Genomic DNA, 19,020 nt, shown 5'->3' with positions numbered 1-19,020 from the left:
ATGATTTTCATAAACAGTTATAATATCTTAAAAAAACATTGGTAAGTTACTGTGCAACAAACAAACCATAGATATGATCATAAAGTCTCTTAAAGGAGAAAAAATACAAATATACTACATGCTGTATATGTACACTCAATTTTACAAAGTCATTATCAAACAGTACAATTGAGTTTTAAGTTCTGTGTTCTTAGTGATTTTATCAAAGTGTTGGGATGCCATCATTAACTCAGAGCAATTTTTTTTTTAGAAGTCATAATTACCATCGCCGAATCCCCCACCATCAACACCTGGGGGTCACTATTGACCAGAAACTTAACTGGACCAGCCATATAAATACTGTGGCTACAAGAGCAGGACTGAGGCTGGGTATTCTGTGGCGAGTGACTCACCTCCTGACTTCCCAAAGCCTTTCCACCATCTACAAGGCACAAGTCAGGAGTGTGATGGAATACTCTCCACTTGCCTGAATGAGTGCAGCTCCAACAACACGCAAGAAGCTCGATACCATCCAGGACAAAGCAGCCTGCTTGATTGGCACCCCATCCACCACCCTAAACATTCACTCCCTTCACCACCGGCGCACTGTGGCTGCAGTGTGCACCATCCACAGGATGCACTGCAGCAACTCGCCAAGGCTTCTTCGACAGCACCTTCCAAACCCACGACCTCTACCACCTAGAAGGACATGAGCAGCGGGCACATGGGAACAACACCACCTGCATGTTCCCCTCCAAGTCACACACCATCCCGACTTGGAAATATATCACCGTTCCTTCATCGTCGCTGGGTCAAAATCCTGGAACTCCCTTCCTAACAGCACTGTGGGAGAACCTTCACTACACGGACTGCAGCGGTTCAAGAAGGCAGCTCACCACCACCTTCTCAAGGGCAATTAGGGGTGGGCAATAAATGCCGGCCTCACTAGCGACGCTCACATCCCATGAATGAATATTTAAAAAAAATTTACATGCAGTAATATCGACAAGAGTTCAGAGCAACGTCTGAGCAAATGTCAGCTTGGCTCAGTTGGTAGCATTCTCCACTCTGAGTCAGACAGTTGTGGGTTCAAGTCAATTCCAAGAATTTGAGCACGTAATCTAGGCTGACGCTGCAGTGCAGTACTGAGGGAGTGCTGTGTTGTCAGAGGTGCCTTTTGGCGGATGAGACATTAAACTAAGGCTTCGTCTGCCTGCTCAGGTAGACGTTAAAGATTCCATAGCATTATTCAAAGCTCAGCAAGGAGTTTTCCCTTCAACCATCAGCAAAAAGGTATTTGTTCATTCATTTGCTATTTGTTGTGGACCTTGCTGCGCACAAATTTGTTTTCATATGTGCCTACATAAAAGTAGTGACTACACTGTACTCTACATGAATGTTCCAACCTTTATAAAAAGGTGTACGTACCCACTTATGAGCAAAAGCATGGAACTATTAGTATCAATATTAATATCAGAACACTGTCTCAAAGCAGGAACTGGACAATGTTACACCATCTAATAGTTTGAAGTATTTAAAAAAGGATGGCTACTCACTCCAGTAATCCTGGTTTCTCCAGTATTATATAACATGTTGCTAGCCTTCTATTAGTTTCCATCCCTCTTCCAATTTCTTTCCTCCTGCACAACAATCCTCCAGTACCTTGCCTAAGTGACCATTCTTTAATCCTGTTTCTGCTTTGCCTGCAGCACCAAGACAGCTGAATGACATCTGTTGATTGTGACTATGGTGTCCCTCCTTGTCCCCCCTCTGACCTCGTCAGTGTGCCACCCTCCTCCGTCATCACTCTGTGGTCCAACTACATGGTGCTACCTTTGCTTGGTTCCACTCCTACAATCGCTCAAAGCAGCCAATATATCCCCTACAGTAGCTTCTTCTCCACCCTGCAAAGTTATCTTGGGCATGTCCCAAGATTCTACCCTTGGCCCCTTTTCCTCATCTACATGCTGCCTTTGTTATATCTAGACTTGAGTATTCCAATATTCTCCTGGCTGGCCTCATCCTCCACTCTCCATAAAATTCAGCTCATCCAAAACTCTGCTGCCCGTATCCTATCCGCACAAAGTCCCACTCACCCATTACCCCTGCGCACACTGACCTGCATTGGCTCTCACTCCCCCAACGCCTCACATTTAAAATTCTCGTCCTCATGTTCAAATCACTTCATGGTCTTGCCCCTCCCTATCTCTGTAACCTTCTCCACTTCTCCAGCTCCACAACCGTCTAAGAACTCTGCATTCCTCCAACTCTGGCCCTCTTACTCATCGTGAAATCTCTTCATCTCACCATTGGCAGATGTACTCTCAGCTGTTCTAGGCTCTAAACTCTGGAATTCCCTCCCCAAACCTCTTCTCTCCATCATCCCCTCCTCACTTCAACTGAACCAGACAGTGCACAACTTCAGTCTCCTGTTTGATCTTGAGCTGAGCTTCAAACCCCACATTCTCAACAGGACCAAGCTTGCCTACTGCCACCTCCACAACAATGCTGGTCCCATCCTTACCTCACTACCATGCTGAAACCCTTATCTGTGCTTTTACCAACTCCAGCACTCTTCTCACCAGTCTCCCAAGTTCCACCCTCCATAAACTGTCATCCAAAACTCTGCTGTCTGCATTCCATCCTGGTGTAAGTCCTGCTCACCTGTCCTTATCAACTTCCATTAGCTTTCCATGGCCCAAGTGGTCAATTTCAAAATGCTAGCGTTCATCTGTAAGTTCATCCGCAAACTCTCACCCTCCTTCCCCCTGTAACCTCATTCAATTCTACATAAACTTCATTGGGCTCTCCAGTGCCAGCCGTGCTTTCAGCTGTCTAGGCCCCAAGCTCTAGAATTCTCTCCCAAAATCTCTGCGTCTCTCCTCCTTTAATATGCTCCTTACAACCTATCTCTTACCAAACTTTTGGTCACCTGTCCTAATATTACCATATGTGGCTCAGTGTCAAATTTTGTCTGATAATTTTCCTGTGAAGTGCCTTGGGATGTTTTACTACGTTCTAGCCGCTACATAAATGCAAGTTGTTGGTATTGTACACGCCAGTCTACACCTTCTTTTCTTCTGACTTGAGCCTATTTTCCATTCCCCACTTCACATTTGGTTGCAGAGCCTTTAGCTTCTCAATCCCATGCTTTGGAACATTCTTCCTAAACCCTTCCAGCTTTGCTACTTCTCTTCCCCTCCTTCAAAAGTCTTCTTAAGACCTTCCTGCATTCAGTCACCGTCACTAACCTTTGTCCCATCACTGCTCAATGTCTGCATGTTGCCTACGTGAAGTGCTTTAGAAAGTTTATTAAATTGTACAACTAGCAGTTGCTACACGTCTAGACCTTTCAAAATCCAAACCGTCAATGAAAGGCTCTCAGACAAAATATGTCCTCATCAACTTGAGGCAGTACCAAAGAGATTTCAATGTATCTCCTCTGAGAACTATGGTTGCCTTTGTCAGTATGAGCTATTAGAATATTTACTCCCTCAACACAGATTTTTCAAAAGGATCTGAGCAACGAAAAGGAAAAGGGATATCTCAATTCTCCAGCTGGGAGATGAAGAGGAAGAACTACAGCAAAAGCATTTAATGGAACCGTATCGATTTAAGATTTAGAACGAGGCTCCTATGTGGAGAACTGATTCACAAAAGGTGAAAACTGCGCTCCTAGGGAAACTCACAGATGCTCAGAGGGCCACCCTTAATATCTGGTGGTCTAGGATACAGTGGAGTCAGATGATTATTTCACATGCCCCATACGAACATAGGAAATGGACAAGAAAAGAATCTCCTGTTTGATGCAAAAGTTGCAATTAAGATTTTGCTCAGATAATTGATTATTTTGCATCCTAATTGTCCAAAGGATTGGTGGGCCATGAAAATATCCCCCGATACGTCAGCAAGTTTAACTATCAAGTAACATATCCAGAGAAAGCATCAGGTTCCATCCCTGATCTGTGTTGAGTTTGCTGATCTCAGTCAGAGCAGTGGTGTGGTGCTACAGTGGACTCAGCACTCCAGGTTAGGGAGGTAGAAATTGGACAGGGTTTCCACAACTGATTGCTATCCAGTCACGCTTGCTGACTGTGCAAAATTTGCCAACACTCTGTCAAAATTCACGCAAATAGTCATCACCTGGGCAAGGTAGAATTGCAACACTGACATCTGTAGATGAGAACCCCCCCCCAAGCAAGGAGTCAACAGCTTCAGGAGGCAAAGGGAGAAAATTAGCAACAAAAAAAAATGATCTGGATAAAGTGGTCCTTTTTCCACAATTTTTAATCTCGAGGCCTAGTAGGAATCCCATTCTTCTTGGGGTTCATCCATATCATTCGTGCATATTAAAAGAAGTTAGGAAAGAGATAGCAGAGGCACTAATACACATATATAAAAATTCATTAGAAAACAGAATAGTGCCAAAGGACTGGCGGACAGCTAATGTTATTCCTATATTTAAAAAAAGGGAGACAGAACTAGTCCATGTAACTATAGACCAATTAGCTCAACATCGGTGGTAGGAAAGATAACAGAACCTTCACTCAAAGATGTAATAGGAAAATATCTAGAAAACAAAAATATAATAAAGAATAGTCAGCACGAATTTCAGAAGGGAAAGTCATGCTTGACCAACCTTATTGAATGCTTTGAAGTAACAGAAAGAGTAGACAAGAGTAATGCAGATGTAATATATTTGGATTTTCAAAGGCCTGCAATAAGGTACTGTTGTGTAGTCTCATGACTAAGGTCAGAGTATGTGGAGTCAGGGGACAGGTAGCAGAATGGACAGCAAGCTGGCTACAAAACAGAAAAAGAGTAGGGGGTAAGGGTAGCTACTCAGACTGGCAAAAGGTGGGAAGTGGCTTTCCATAGGGATCGGTGATGGGATCACTATTGTTCACAATTAACATTAACAATTTGGACTCGAGAATCGGAAGTACAATTTCAAAATTTGCAGACGACATCAACAGGGATGTAGTTAATACAAAGGACGAATGCGTCAAAATGCAAGAAGACATTAATAAACTTGCAGAATGGGTGTGTAATTGGCAAATGAATTTCTATACAGATAAGTGTGAGGTGGTGCATTTTGATAGGAAGAATAAGGAAGCCACATACTGCTTGGATAATAAGAGTCTAAATGGGGTAGAGGAGCAAAGGAATCTCAGGGTACAGATACACAAATCATTAAAAGTAGCGACGCAGGTTAATAAGGCCATAAAAAAGGCAAACCAAGCTCTGGGGGTCATTTCTAGAAGGACAGAATTGAAAAGCAGAGAAGCTATGTTAAACTTGTATAGATCTCTGGTTAGACCACACTCAGAATATTATGCACAGTTCTGGTCTCCATATTATAAAAAGGCATTGGAGAAGGTGCAATAAAGGTTCACAAGGATGATACCAGAACTGAGAGGATATACTTATTAGGTAAGGCTGAACAGGCTAGGGCTCTTCTCTAGAAAGGAGATGATCAAGAGGTGACCTGATAGAGGTCTTTAAGATAATGAAAGGGTAGATGTAGAGAAAATGTTTCCACTTGTGGGGGTGTCCAAAACTAGAGGCCATAAATATAAGATAGTCACTAATAAATCCAATAGGGAATTCAGGAGAAACTTCTTTACCCAAACAGTGGTAAGAATGTGGAACACCCTACCTCAAGGAATAGTTGAGGCAAATAGCATGGATGCATTTATAGGGAAGCTAGATAAGCACTCGAGGAAGAAAGAAATAGAAGGGAATGCTGATAGCGTTAGATAAAGTAGGGTGGGGAGGAGACTCGTGTGGAGCATAAATGCTGGCATAGACCAGTTGGGCTGAATGGCTTGTTTCTGTGCTGTAGATTTGATGTAATTACCATCAGTCGAGGGACAAGACGCAGTAGAGGATCTCTCAAGAGGACATTTCCAGGAATAGTCACTAAGACCACTTCCTGCAAAAGAAGTTGCACACCCATTTCCTGTTTTGAGGAAAACACCTTACAGACCAGCCAATACAGACTTGAAATATGTGTATTATAAAGAAAAGCACTAGCCACAACAAGAAATAACTGCTACACTTTTGACATGAACTGCCTGAACCCAATCTAGGTAAGAGTGTAGCAATGTCAATGTTTTTTGTTAAATACACAATTCCTTTATCAATGCTGCAATGAGGGGGCACAGATTTAAGGTGAGAGGGGAGAGATACAAAAGGATCCAGAGGGGCAATTTTTTCACTCAAAGGGTGGTGAGTGTCTGGAACGAGCTGCCAGAGGCAGTAGTAGAGGCGGGTACAATTTTGTCTTTTAAAAAGCATTTGGACAGTTACATGGGGAAGATGGGTATCGAGGGATATGGGCCAAGTGCAGGCAATTGGGACTAGCTTAGTGGTATAAACTGGGCGACATGGACATGTTGGGCCGAAGGGCCTGTTTCCATGTTGTAACTTCTATGATTCTATGATAATGGAAGCCAATACATATCACTATAAATCAGGAAGGAATTAAATGCAATTTATGTGACTACCAAGCTTTTTTCTTGCATGGGGCAGGGGAGAAGAGAAATCCAATAATCATCTGTGGTAATTTTTTAATTCTAATTTGATGCAAGTAATTTTCTCTACCCTTCCTCTCCTGCAGGTTATGACTCTGGTGGGTATGCATCCACAGGCACCAGTTGCCCTCCAGTAGCTCACTCAAATGACCATTATGTGAGTGTCAACAGGGTAGTTGACTGGTGGGGAGGAAGGGAAGAGAGGGGAGGAATGAAAACACAGTTAAGACCATGCCTCCTGTACTCACCCAGCAACTAAACATGTGCATGTCCAGCATGGGTCACTAAAACAGTGATCAGGAGCCTTCGCTGAATGTTTTTCTCATCTTCTCACCAAGGACACCAAGGTCAATTGTAGCACCCCTATTATCACCCCAACTGAGATTATTTAAGATGTGGAGATGCCGGTGATGGACTGGGATTGACAATTGTAAACAATTTTACAACACCAAATTATAGTCCAACAATTTTATTTTAAAATCCACAAGCTTTCAGAGGCTTCCTCCTTCCTCAGGTGAATGTCAAGAAATTTCTTGACATTCACCTGAGGAAGGAGGAAGCCTCCGAAAGCTTGTGGATTTTAAAATAAAATTGTTGGACTATAACTTGAGATTATTTAACTCAGCACAGACCTGGGATTTCCTGTCTGCATGACTTACATTCACTGAATAAGCTGGTTAACCTTTTGGGAAGCCACAACTTTTGTTTAATAAAATAATCCAACAACTATTTAATAAAAACCCATTTAACTTGGAACTGCTCTCCCGGACAAGCGTTCAGATGTTATGAATTAGAACTCAATTCACAATCACAAATGATAATCCAGCATTGGTACCGCATTACAGGACTACGTCCATCCCTTATGGCTTTGTTGCTCAAGATCTCCATAGATGACATGCCCATACATCAATATAGCACCAAATTTTAAAGCTCTAATGCACTGTAGCAGTTCATGCCCACAGTTACCCATACAGCAAGTTACACAAACCCAGTTGTGTGGTCAGGGAAAAAATACAGAAGAGGCCAGACACTCCACCAAAGGGAATGCAAGAAAGGTCAGAGGCCGATTCACCCCAAGCTTCCCCTATCTAGTAGCTGGAACCAGAGGACAGGTCAATTCTGAGGGGAAGAGACACCTAGAAGAGGGGTACCAAAAGAAAAGGGAAAGATAACTTACAAAAACAGACAGTGCACCCATTAATTGAGGTTATACAGAAGTGGATATTGCACAAACAAGCCAGAGCCTCAAGTCATGTCCAGATCTCCCATCTGCCTGATACCATCGGTCTAATATAATAGATGTGTAATACATTTGCCAATGACCTGATGCAGGGCAAATAAAAAGACACCTAACATAGAATATGTAATTCTTTTCTCCATTTTGTCCAGATGCAAAAGATCAAACGTGCGATCAGCTAAAGCTGTATATATATAAAAATATAAAGCAAACTTTAATGCGAATAAAAATATGCAACTATTCTCGTTCAAAACAGAGCAAGCATCAACATATCCTGCTGTCTCCACCCATAACAAAAGAGGGTGTGGATGCAGAATGAACTAAACATGGCTCTGGCAGTTTAAAATCCGAAGACTGTTTTTATTTTCAATATTTTTGTTAGAAGTTCCTACTTAATCCTACAGTGCAAGAATTTATTATTTTTAAAGTTTGGTCAATAATAGCTCAGTCGGTTAATTTAACAGGATTAATAGTAACTCACATTTGGTACTCGTCGATAGCTTCCACTAACTGTCCCCAGGAATCGAAGTCTGTACCCTTTCTGAAACTTGCGTGCCATTTTTGTATTGTTTTATTAATATCAGTCATCTTTTAAAAAAAAAATTATCGTTCCAAATGGTTTTAGGTTAACATTTGGGCTCGGTTTACAAACTATTCCTCACGGAACATTCTGACTCAAGTCACAGCTTCCAACAAGTACCAAATCCAGCTACTGACCAAGCCCATCTGGGCGCTGTGTGGAATCCAATCGAGAGGAGGAGGTGGCGGCGGCGGCGGCAAAAGACCCCCTAAACCTAACCTGATAGCAGCAAATCCCGCCTCTTTCCCCGCCCTCCTCGCTTTATCCGATTCGGATTGGGTTCTCAATCCGCAGGGCATGTTTGTCGAAAAACTTGATTGGCTCAATTAGTGATCAATCACCTGATTTATCCCCCCCCCAAAACTAAACTGTCGGCGTTCCGATCCATACATTTAAAGCTAGGTTGAGCCGGCGCGTGACGCGACAGTTGAGGTGAGGTAACCGTAAACAACTGAAGCAGAGCCCGCGAGGTCGCGCGCTAGCGCGCGGGTCGACCATCAGACCAATAAGAATGCTGAATTCTGAAATGACGTCTTCTAAAGATGAAAGAGGGCGTGGAGCCGACAAGATATGGCATGGCGCATCGTGTTTACGCATTTCTTTTTTCTTTTTTAGAAAATAAAAGGAACGTCGAACGCACAATAGTAACTGAACGGCTTGGGAGAATTAAAAAAAATAACAAGATAGCCAAAAGTAAACATAATAAAATCTGGCGTGCACGGGACAAATCGGCCGTCAACCAATGGGACGTGACGTTCGGGAGTGTTGCGTGGACTGATGACGTCACGGCGTAGCGAGCGACGGAGTTGTTTGTGACTTCCTCATCTGTCAAGTGTCGTGGGGACGGTGCTGGCGGACGGTTGGTTTTAGCCTGTCGGCGGTCTATTAAAGGTGTCAAACAACAATGACTCACTGGTTTCATCGAAACCCGCTAAAGGCGACGGCCCCAGTTTCTTTCAATCTCTACGGAGTTGCCACTAACAACGCCGCGGCGAAGATCTGCAAGTAAGGTTCAAAAATCAAGCGTTGGTTCTTTGGGCTCAGCTAGGCCCTTTAAATCGACAACTATTCCCCCTCCCCATTGTAATGTATGGCCTGCCTCTTGTTGACGTGCCTCACCGCCGCACGCCCCCCTCCCCCCTTGAGGGGACCAGCTAGTAGCAATTCAGTTACAAAGCACTCACAATAAATGGAAAAATATGCCTCTTGAAAAAAGCAAATCCCAATCACCTCAACTGCCTTCATCGATTCATTTGTTTACTGACGAATTTGTGACAACAGGCCCGCAATAATTTTGCGATATAGAATCCAGTGTTTACCATATGGGCCTGACTCAGTGATTGAAATTTTTGATGTTCATTTTTTTGCATGAATTCAGAAAGGAAAATTTATTGGAAAGGGAGGGCTACTGATGGCTTAAATGGACTGAATCTCGGTCGTAGTCACCTATCAAGCTACATTTGGTTTTCTTGCACGTTCATTTTGTGGTCACAAATATTCCAATTTCATGAAAGTTCAAATTCTTTAAAATCGCAGGTAAAGTTTTTTTTAATGTAAACACTTGCATCTGACTGAGTTTATCTGTAAGTGTGGAACTTTATGTAGAAATGGGGACAAAATACATTTGTGATTTTTTTTTTGCCTTGTATTTGTTCATTATTTTTTCAACTTTCTCACCTCTTCTGAAAGTAAGAATTTTTAGGAACAGGAAAAGGCATTTTGGGACGAGAAGCCTTTTGAAGTCAGTAACTGGTGCTTGGGGTATGGTTTCACTCTGGATGGTGTTAGTGTTTTTATGGCCCCTACCAAGGATCACTTTAATGTGCCCCACTTTTGCATTACTATCTGATTCATTTTCGAGAAAGTACAAGCAGCAAATAATCTCATCCAATCCCAAATAGAAACTAACTGTCTGATGCCCAGAATATGAGTACAATTGTGTAGTGATTATGTTACTGGATTAATAATCCAGCAAAAGTGAGTTTAAATCCTACCATGGCAGTTTGAGAATTTGGATTCAGTTTTTTAAAAACTGGTAATTAAAAAAAAATCAGATTGTTGTGAAAACCTAATTGGCTCACTAATGCTTTCTAGGGAAGGGAACCTGTTCTTATCCACTCTGGCCTATAGTGACTCCAGTCCCACACTAACGTGGGACTTAACTGCTCTCTGAAACAAGCCATTAAGTCGTAGCAAGAAGGCCCACCACCACCTTCTCAAGGAATAGGCAATAAATGCCAGCCTTGCCATCTTTGCCCACATCTCAAGAATGAAAAAAAAATCTCAGGATAGTATTCTAGCTAAACTGTTGCCTCCAGTCATATTGTAAGCTTATGTGCAGAATCATGGAAAATTTACAGTGCAGAAGGAGGCCATTTGGCTCACCGTGTCCGCACTGGCCGAAAATGAGCCACCCAGCCTAATCCCACTTTCCAGCACTTGGTCCATAGCCTTGTAGGTCACTGCACTTCAGGTGCACCATCCAGGTACTTTTTAAATGAGTTGAGGGTTTCTGCCTCTACCACCCTTTCAGGCAGTGAGTTCCAGACCCCCACCACCCTTTGGGTGAAAGCTTTTTTCCTCAGCTCCCCTCTAATCCTTCTACCAATTACTTTAAATCTATGCCCCCTGGTTATTGACCTCTCTGCTAAGCGAAGTCTTTCTTATCCACTCTATCTAGGCCCCTCATAATTTTATACACCTCAATTAAATCTCCCCTCTGTTCCAAAGAGAACAACCCCAGCCTATCCAATCTTTCCTCATAGCTAAATTTCTCCAGTCCTGGCAACATCTTTGTAAATCTCCTCTGTACCCTCTCTAGTGCAATTACATCCTACCTATAATGTGGTGACCAGAACTGTACACAGTGCTCATGCTGTGGCCTAACCAGTGATTTATACAGTTCTCAGTACCCTGTTCTTATATTCTATGCCTCGACTAATAAAGGAAAGTATTTCATATGCCTTCTTATCAACCTGTCCTGCTACCTTCAGGGATCTGTGGACATGCACTCCAAGGTCTCTCACTTCCTCTACACCTCTCCGTATCCTCCCGTTTATTGTGTACTCCCTTGCTTTGTTTGCCCTCCCCAAATGCATTACCTTACACTTCTCTGGATTGAATTCCATTTGTGTTTTCCTCAATGCTGTTTTTCCCTCATTCTGATGGGGCAAATCCCAGAAACGCAGGATCAGCTGAACAGGGTTTTTAAAAAAATATATTTGTTCATGGAATATGGGCAGTGCTGGCAAGACAACATTTATTGTCTATCCCTAATTGGCCTGAGAAGGTGGTAGTTGGCTGCCTCCTTGAGCCACTGCAGCTCAGTGGTGATGGTGTTAGGTAGCGAATTCCAGGTTTTGAGCCAACGATGATGAAGGAATGTTGATATATGTCCAAGTCGGGATCATGTGTGACTTGGAGGTGAAGGAGTTCACAAGACATTGCTGCACTTGTCTTCCTTTGTGTTAGAGGTCATAGGGCTGGAAATGTGCTGTCAAAGAAAGTTTGGTGAGTTGATACAGTGCATCCTGTAAACAGTATATAGTGCAACTACAGTGTGTTTGTGGGAGGGGCTGAATATTGAGTCCAGGGACACTGATGAAGAGGACCGCTTTGTCCTAAGTGATGCCCAGCTTCTTAAGTGTTGTTGCGATTACGCCCATTCAGCTGAGTATTCCATCACATTGTTGATGTAAGTAGTGCTGCTGAGAACTGCTCCACCATGTTCCACAATGTTGTTTCTGCCTACAGGTGACTATGGGAAGCCAGGTCATTGCTTGATGAAGGATCTGTTAGGGTGGAGATCCTTTCAAGGCTGCATGGTTCACAAGTTCCTTAAATCCACCTCTGGTTCCACCTTGCACCAGTGCTATTCTTTACACGTGAATCTAGACAGTTAGTATCGGCAGAGTTTTCAACTGTGTAAGGCACCACAGCAGAGTCAGATTATGTTCTCATCCTTAGTACACGTTCCCTGGTAGAGACCACTGAATAATGATCAGAAACAAGCAGTGACTGGTGCTGGAGTCTGGCCTTGCCTCTCTGAGTAACTTAGGAGCACTGGAGCTAATTGTAATATCCTCATCACTAACCCATCTGAGAGTAGCTAATTCCGCACAGACCAGGGATCGAACCTGTAATCTTCCTTGTTTATATTGCTCAGTACTACAACTTGTGATTTACATTTAGACATAAACATTTGGGGATTAGAATAAATATTACATTTTTTAAAAGGAGCACATGGCATTTCAATTCATTTGTTATAACTTTGTCCTGATATTGTATTGAGTATGTATCACCCTTATTTATCCCACTTAAAAATCAATTCTTTGATTTTTCCCAAAATTAGCAGGAATACATTTTTGGGTGTGATGTGGAGAGGATGTAGAGACTAATTGTGTGAGGGCACTGAATTAGTGCGCAGAGTTGTAATGACCTGATTGCTGAAGCACGTCCATGCTGGCATTCTCTTATTGAATCATCAGTATCCACTGTTCTAAACTGAGGGGGAATGAAAAGAGATCAACAACTCATTCCTGAAATTGACCTTGCTACAAAATCCTAAGAGATGGGTCCTATAGTGATAGGCTTTCCATGGAGGGGACTGCATCCTGTGTATGTCTATCCATCTCCGGTGTATGACACATCTACAAACCTAACTTGACTCATAGATACATTGTGTTCCCATTTGAATTATGTGACCGCAAATAAGTTGATGATTCTTTGTTCACTGTCAATGGGTCTGTTGTCCTTGGCTGGAGTGGATTTGCCTGCTGGTTAGATAAATCTATGTGTGTTAGATAAATCTATGGTTTTTAGCTTTCACTGTTGAGAGTTTTTAGTAACTGCTTCCAATGGCAGGTTGTCCAATAGTACATTAGACTATGGGAAATCTGACGTGGCCTTTGGTACCATCGTATCACTTTTTCCTAAGCCTTTCTGTGCTCACAGTAGCCACAAGTTTAAGTTCTTGCTCTAGTTGGCTCTGGCTATGCCTTTATTGTTGAACGAGACTTACATTTACACAGCTTGTAGTGCTGAGACTTTAATGTAGAGCCTTGTGAAGTTTAAGTATGGGCCAATCTTGTTAATTGTAATTGGTTGGTTGCAGGCTGTCAGTGTGTTAACCTGATCATGTGCTCCCTTCTTCCCCAGAACATGAATTTGCAATTTCTGCCAGTCCATGTAGGGGAGGAGATTCTTCCTGAGAGAAAATCCGAGAACGATGATTGCCTGCAATGCATTCATAGCACCTGTCAGTAGCTAACTTAAGAGTGATGTGGAGATGCCGGTGATGGACTGGGGTTGACAATTGTAAACAATTTTACAACACCAAGTTATAGTCCAGCAATTTTATTTTAAATTCACAAACTTTCGGAGGCTTCCTCCTTCCTCAGGTAAATGTTCAGGAGCTCCTCGAAGCCTACGCATTTATACATATAGAACAATACATGGTGTTTACAGAATGCCCCTGCAACTGCCCATTGCCAAGGCAATCACCGTGTTCAGACAGAGAGGTGTCACCTGCAGAACCCCCGAATACACATTCAACAAAAAAACAAACAGGAAAAAAAACAGAGAGAGGCAGAAACATCCGGAAGGCAGAGAAAGCCAGCAAATGACCCATTATATTAAAAACAGATAACATTTGTTCGCTGGTGGGGTAACGTGTAGCGTGACATGAACCCAAGATCCCGGTTGAGGCCGTCCTCATGGGTGCGGAACTTGGCTATCAATTTCTGCTCGACGATTTTGCGTTGTCGTGTGTCTCGAAGGCCGCCTTGGAGTACGCTTACCCGAAGGTCGGTGGATGAATGTCCATGACTGCTGAAGTGTTCCCCGACTGGGAGGGAACCCTCCTGTTTGGCGATTGTTGCGCGGTGTCCGTTCATCCGTTGTCGCAGCGTCTGCATGGTCTCGCCAATGTACCATGCTCTGGGGCATCCTTTCCTGCAACGTATGAGGTAGACAACGTTGGCCGAGTCACAGGAGTATGAACCATGCACCTGGTGGGTGGTGTCCTCTCGTGTGATGGTGGTATCTGTGTCGATGATCTGGCATGTCTTGCAGAGGTTACTGTGGCAGGGTTGTGTGGTGTCGTGGACGCTGTTCTCTTGAAAGCTAGGTAATTTGCTGCGAACGATGGTCTGTTTGAGGTTGGGTGGCTGTTTAAAGGCGAGTAGTGGAGGTGTGGGGATGGCCATAGCGAGGTGTTTGTCCTCATTGATGACATGTTGAAGGCTGCGGAGAACATGGCGTAGTTTCTCCGCTCCGGGGAAGTACTGGACGACAAAGGGTACTCTGTTGGTTGCGTCCCGTGTTAGTCTCCTGAGGAGGTCTATGCGATTTTTTGCTGTGGCCCGTCGGAACTGTCGATCGATGAGTCGAGCGTCATATCCCGTTCTTACGAGGGCGTCTTTCAGCGTCTAGGTGTCCATCGCGTTCCTCCTCGTCTGAGCAGACCCTGTGTATTCGCAGGGCCTGTCCATAGGGGATGGCCTCTTTGACGTGGTTAGGGTGGAAGCTGGAAAAGTGGAGCATCGTGAGGTTGTCCGTGGGCTTGCGGTAGAGTGAGGTGCTGAGGTGCCCGTCTTTGATGGAGATTCGTGTGTCCAAGAAAGAAACTGATTCTGAGGAGTAGTCCATGGTGAGCTTGATGGTGGGACTCATCGATCGACAGTTCCGACGGGCCACAGCAAAAAATCGCATAGACCTCCTCAGGAGACTAACACGGGACGCAACCAACAGAGTACCCTTTGTCGTCCAGTACTTTCCCGGAGCGGAGAAACTACGCCATGTTCTCCGCAGCCTTCAACATGTCATCAATGAGGACAAACACCTCGCTATGGCCATCCCCACACCTCCACTACTCGCCTTTAAACAGCCACCCAACCTCAAACAGACCATCGTTCGCAGCAAATTACCTAGCTTTCAAGAGAACAGCGTCCACGACACCACACAACCCTGCCACAGTAACCTCTGCAAGACATGCCAGATCATCGACACAGATACCACCATCACACGAGAGGACACCACCCACCAGGTGCATGGTTCATACTCCTGTGACTCGGCCAACGTTGTCTACCTCATACGTTGCAGGAAAGGATGCCCCAGAGCATGGTACATTGGCGAGACCATGCAGACGCTGCGACAACGGATGAACGGACACCGCGCAACAATCGCCAAACAGGAGGGTTCCCTCCCAGTCGGGGAACACTTCAGCAGTCATGGACATTCATCCACCGACCTTCGGGTAAGCGTACTCCAAGGCGGCCTTCGAGACACACGACAACGCAAAATCGTCGAGCAGAAATTGATAGCCAAGTTCCGCACCCATGAGGACGGCCTCAACCGGGATCTTGGGTTCATGTCACGCTACACGTTACCCCACCAGCGAACAAATGTTATCTGTTTTTAATATAATGGGTCATTTGCTGGCTTTCTCTGCCTTCCGGATGTTTCTGCCTCTCTCTGTTTTTTTTCCTGTTTGTTTTTTTGTTGAATGTGTATTCGGGGGTTCTGCAGGTGACACCTCTCTGTCTGAACATGGTGATTGCCTTGGCAACGGGCAGTTGCAGGGGCATTCTGTAAACACCATGTATTGTTCTATATGTATAAATGCGTAGGCTTCGAGGAGCTCCTGAACATTTACCTGAGGAAGGAGGAAGCCTCCGAAAGCTTGTGAATTTAAAATAAAATTGCTGGACTATAACTTGGTGTTGTAAAATTGTTTACAATAACTTAAGAGTGACAGTGAAATGAGGACAAGTCAACTGCATGGGCCCTTACTGAGAAAAAAATGTGTGCAATGTGATAGGATCTAAAAGAATAGATGAAAGTTAAACATGGATTATAGAAGTGTATTGTACAGTAATGTTTCAGATTTATACCAGGTCGGTGATTGTACAAATGGTCTGTTAGTAATTATTTTTTTTGTCTTTCAGTGACTTGAGAAGCACAAGGCTGAGACTTCTGGAGTTATTTACAGATGTGAACTGTAACATGGACATGATGAAAAATGCAGTGGATGCTTATTTTTCTCTCTTACAAGGTAGAAATGTAATTAAAGGTACAGGTCAAAGATCTGATGCCAACAGTATTTGCAAATTTTTGTCCATGGGCTGGGGGAGGGATGCTGATTTAATCAATCACTGAGGCAGCCTTGGCTCAGTGGTACAGTCTTGCCTCTGAATGAGAAGGTTACGGGTTCAAGCCTCACTCCAGGGACATGAGCACAATCCAGGCTGATAATCAGTGTAGTACTGAGGGAGTGCTGCTATGTTGGAGGTGCCATCTTTTGAATGAGACATTAAACGGAGGCTTCTTTTACCTGTTCAGCTGGATGTAAAAGATCCCATAGCACTATTCGAAGAAGAGTAGAGGAGTTCTTCCCAGTGTCCTGGCCAATATTTATCCCTCAACCAACACCACCAATACAGATTACCTGGTCGTCAATCTCTTTGCCATTTGTGGGAGCTTGCTGTGCGCAAATTGGCTGCCACATTTCCCTACATTACAACAGTGACTACACTTCAAAAGTACTCCATTGGCTGTGAAGTATTTAGGGATGCCCTGAGGATGTAAAAGGCACTATACAAATGCAAGTTCGTTCTTTCTGATGTATTTTGGATTTTTAAAAAAATCTAGAGATTGTACGACACAGTATGTTAATATACTTTCACCTCTGGGATCTGGATTTGAACCAGGCCAGACTGTTGGGTTGTATGTTCCTCCCCGCTCACCCATAAGGGTTCTAAATGAAGAACTTTGGGACACGCTAAATGAATGCAGGTGCATTCTTTTAGGAGGCTATTGAAGGCAATGAAGGAGGTGACAAAGTAAAAGGGTTTAGGATAAAGATTTCCAGAGAGCAGGGCATGGTGCCTGACAAGATTGGCTACAGAGTGTGCGGGTACCGGAGGAATGGAGAATTTGAGTTGTGATATCTGGGTGCAAAAGGTTCCTTAATTTGGGTGGGGCAAAGTCATTGATGGATTTGGAAACAATGATCTGGTCGAATTACTGGGCAAGAACAAGGATAATGGATGTTCACAACTCAATGGCTTGGTAATTAACTCTTTAGAAATTAGTATTTCTCCTGCTTCAGAGAAAGTATAATTTTACTGATACCTATCAACTTCGTTTTACGTTGTTGGAAATCATACTATGTGTAACATGTATTCTCCATTGTCTGCTATTTTCAGCTGTTTTGTTTATCTATGAATTTTTGCCAATCTGCTTCTAGACTTTAAGTCCGATAGTTGTTCTGAGGTACATCTTCCGTGCTCAGAGGTAGAAGACGTATGCCAGTGGGTGAAAAATCTCAACATTTCAGTCTGTCTGAAGGACACCTAGTGCTGCAGCATTGGGCAGGGCTCAGTCGAAAGTGTTATCGGGCTGAGGCAGTGGTGTGTTACACCACTGGACTGCATGCAACCCTCAGACAGGCTAGGTGAGACTAGACTGTACTCTGATTGCATACTGCAGTCTTTTTAGTAAGAATCACAAAAGGCAAATGGGAGAAGGCTGTATTTGCAGTAATCAGGGAGGGTGGTAGGTAGGTGGGTCTGTATGTCCTGTTCCTCTGACTATGGCCAACAACTGTGTGACATGTAGCAGAGTCATAATTTTTCCCATGTCAGTTCTTCCTCCCCCTCCTCTCCATTTCTGTAAGTTTGCTGTTGTAGGTACCTTGTTGTCATGCACACTTCCAAGGCTTAGTCTGAAGAATACTTTGAGCTGGCTGTGAAGAGATGGGCAAGAGTAAAGAGGAGCAACTAAGGGTTTTGATAGAGTAAATAAGGAGAAACTGTTTCCACTGGCTGAAGGGTGGGTAACCAGAGGACACGGGTTTAATTGGCAATAGAGCCAGTGAGATGAGGAAATTTTTTTTTAATGTGGTGAGTTGTTATGATCTGAAATGCACTTCCTGGAAGGGTGGTGGAAGCAGATTCAACAGTAGCTTTCAAAAGGGAATTGGATAAATACTTGAAGGGGAGAAAATTGCAGGGTTATGGGGAAAGAGCAGGGGAGTGTGACTAATTGGATAGATCTTTCAAAGAGCCGGCACAGGCACGATGGGCCGGATGGCCTCCTTGTGTACTTTAAGTTTCTGTGTTCAATAAAACCACCTGCCACATGAGCCTTCTGACCAGGAACAAACCCCAACCCTGTCAATTAATAACTATTTTTTAAAAAACTGTAGAGCTCCATAGGACCCTCAATATATAATATCCGCAAACACTGTGTAACCTACAAAGCACCATGTACTCTATTGCTCTGACTTGAGAAAGCATGTAAAACACTCTTATACAATTCAATAACAAGATAAAGTGGAAAAAGAGATGCTGATATTATGGTTTGGTCACATTTCTCTCTTTCTACCCTTCCACCTTTCCAAGGTTTTATAACCTCCCTGGATGGCACAACACAAGAAAACAAACTGCGTTTCATTCAAAACTTCAAATGGACTGACACTTTACAGGGAAACATTGCAAGGTGGGTCTCTTTTACAAATGTGTTTAGTGTTGCTTTAGATGTGAATGATTTGCCTTTTCTGATTGTGACTGAGTTGTATAGGCATAGTGATTACCTGTGTTTCCTTATTGGCAATTTTCTCCCTCTCTGCATCATCTCTCCTGAAAGTGTTGACTCCTTGCTAAAATGCAGCTCCATGTGTGGCGTCA

At 43.5% G+C, this 19,020-nt stretch overlaps 2 protein-coding genes across 3 annotated transcripts in view; one reads left to right on the top strand and one right to left on the bottom strand.

Moving 5' to 3' along the window:
- The window catches only part of aida (axin interactor, dorsalization associated), a 52,848-nt gene extending 44,317 nt beyond the window's left edge, over window positions 1–8,531 (bottom strand). For both annotated transcript variants that reach the window (XM_067985206.1, XM_067985207.1), the window contains exon 1: window positions 8,234–8,531. In XM_067985206.1, the coding sequence (XP_067841307.1) occupies window positions 8,234–8,340 (107 nt within the window). In that variant the 5' untranslated portion in view covers window positions 8,341–8,531. The remainder of the gene's footprint in view (window positions 1–8,233) is intronic.
- A 245-nt stretch (window positions 8,532–8,776) lies between these two features.
- Window positions 8,777–19,020, top strand: part of brox (BRO1 domain and CAAX motif containing) — a 57,155-nt gene continuing 46,911 nt past the window's right edge. Inside the window, exons 1-3 of the mRNA XM_067985204.1 lie at window positions 8,777–9,337; window positions 16,279–16,385; window positions 18,736–18,832. Of these exons, the coding sequence (XP_067841305.1) occupies window positions 9,237–9,337; window positions 16,279–16,385; window positions 18,736–18,832 (305 nt within the window). The 5' untranslated portion in view covers window positions 8,777–9,236. The remainder of the gene's footprint in view (window positions 9,338–16,278; window positions 16,386–18,735; window positions 18,833–19,020) is intronic.

The sequence above is a fragment of the Heptranchias perlo genome, chromosome 5 (genome assembly GCF_035084215.1).
Source record: "Heptranchias perlo isolate sHepPer1 chromosome 5, sHepPer1.hap1, whole genome shotgun sequence".
NCBI lineage: Eukaryota > Metazoa > Chordata > Chondrichthyes > Hexanchiformes > Hexanchidae > Heptranchias > Heptranchias perlo.
This window is presented reverse-complemented; position numbering and strand designations above follow the sequence as displayed.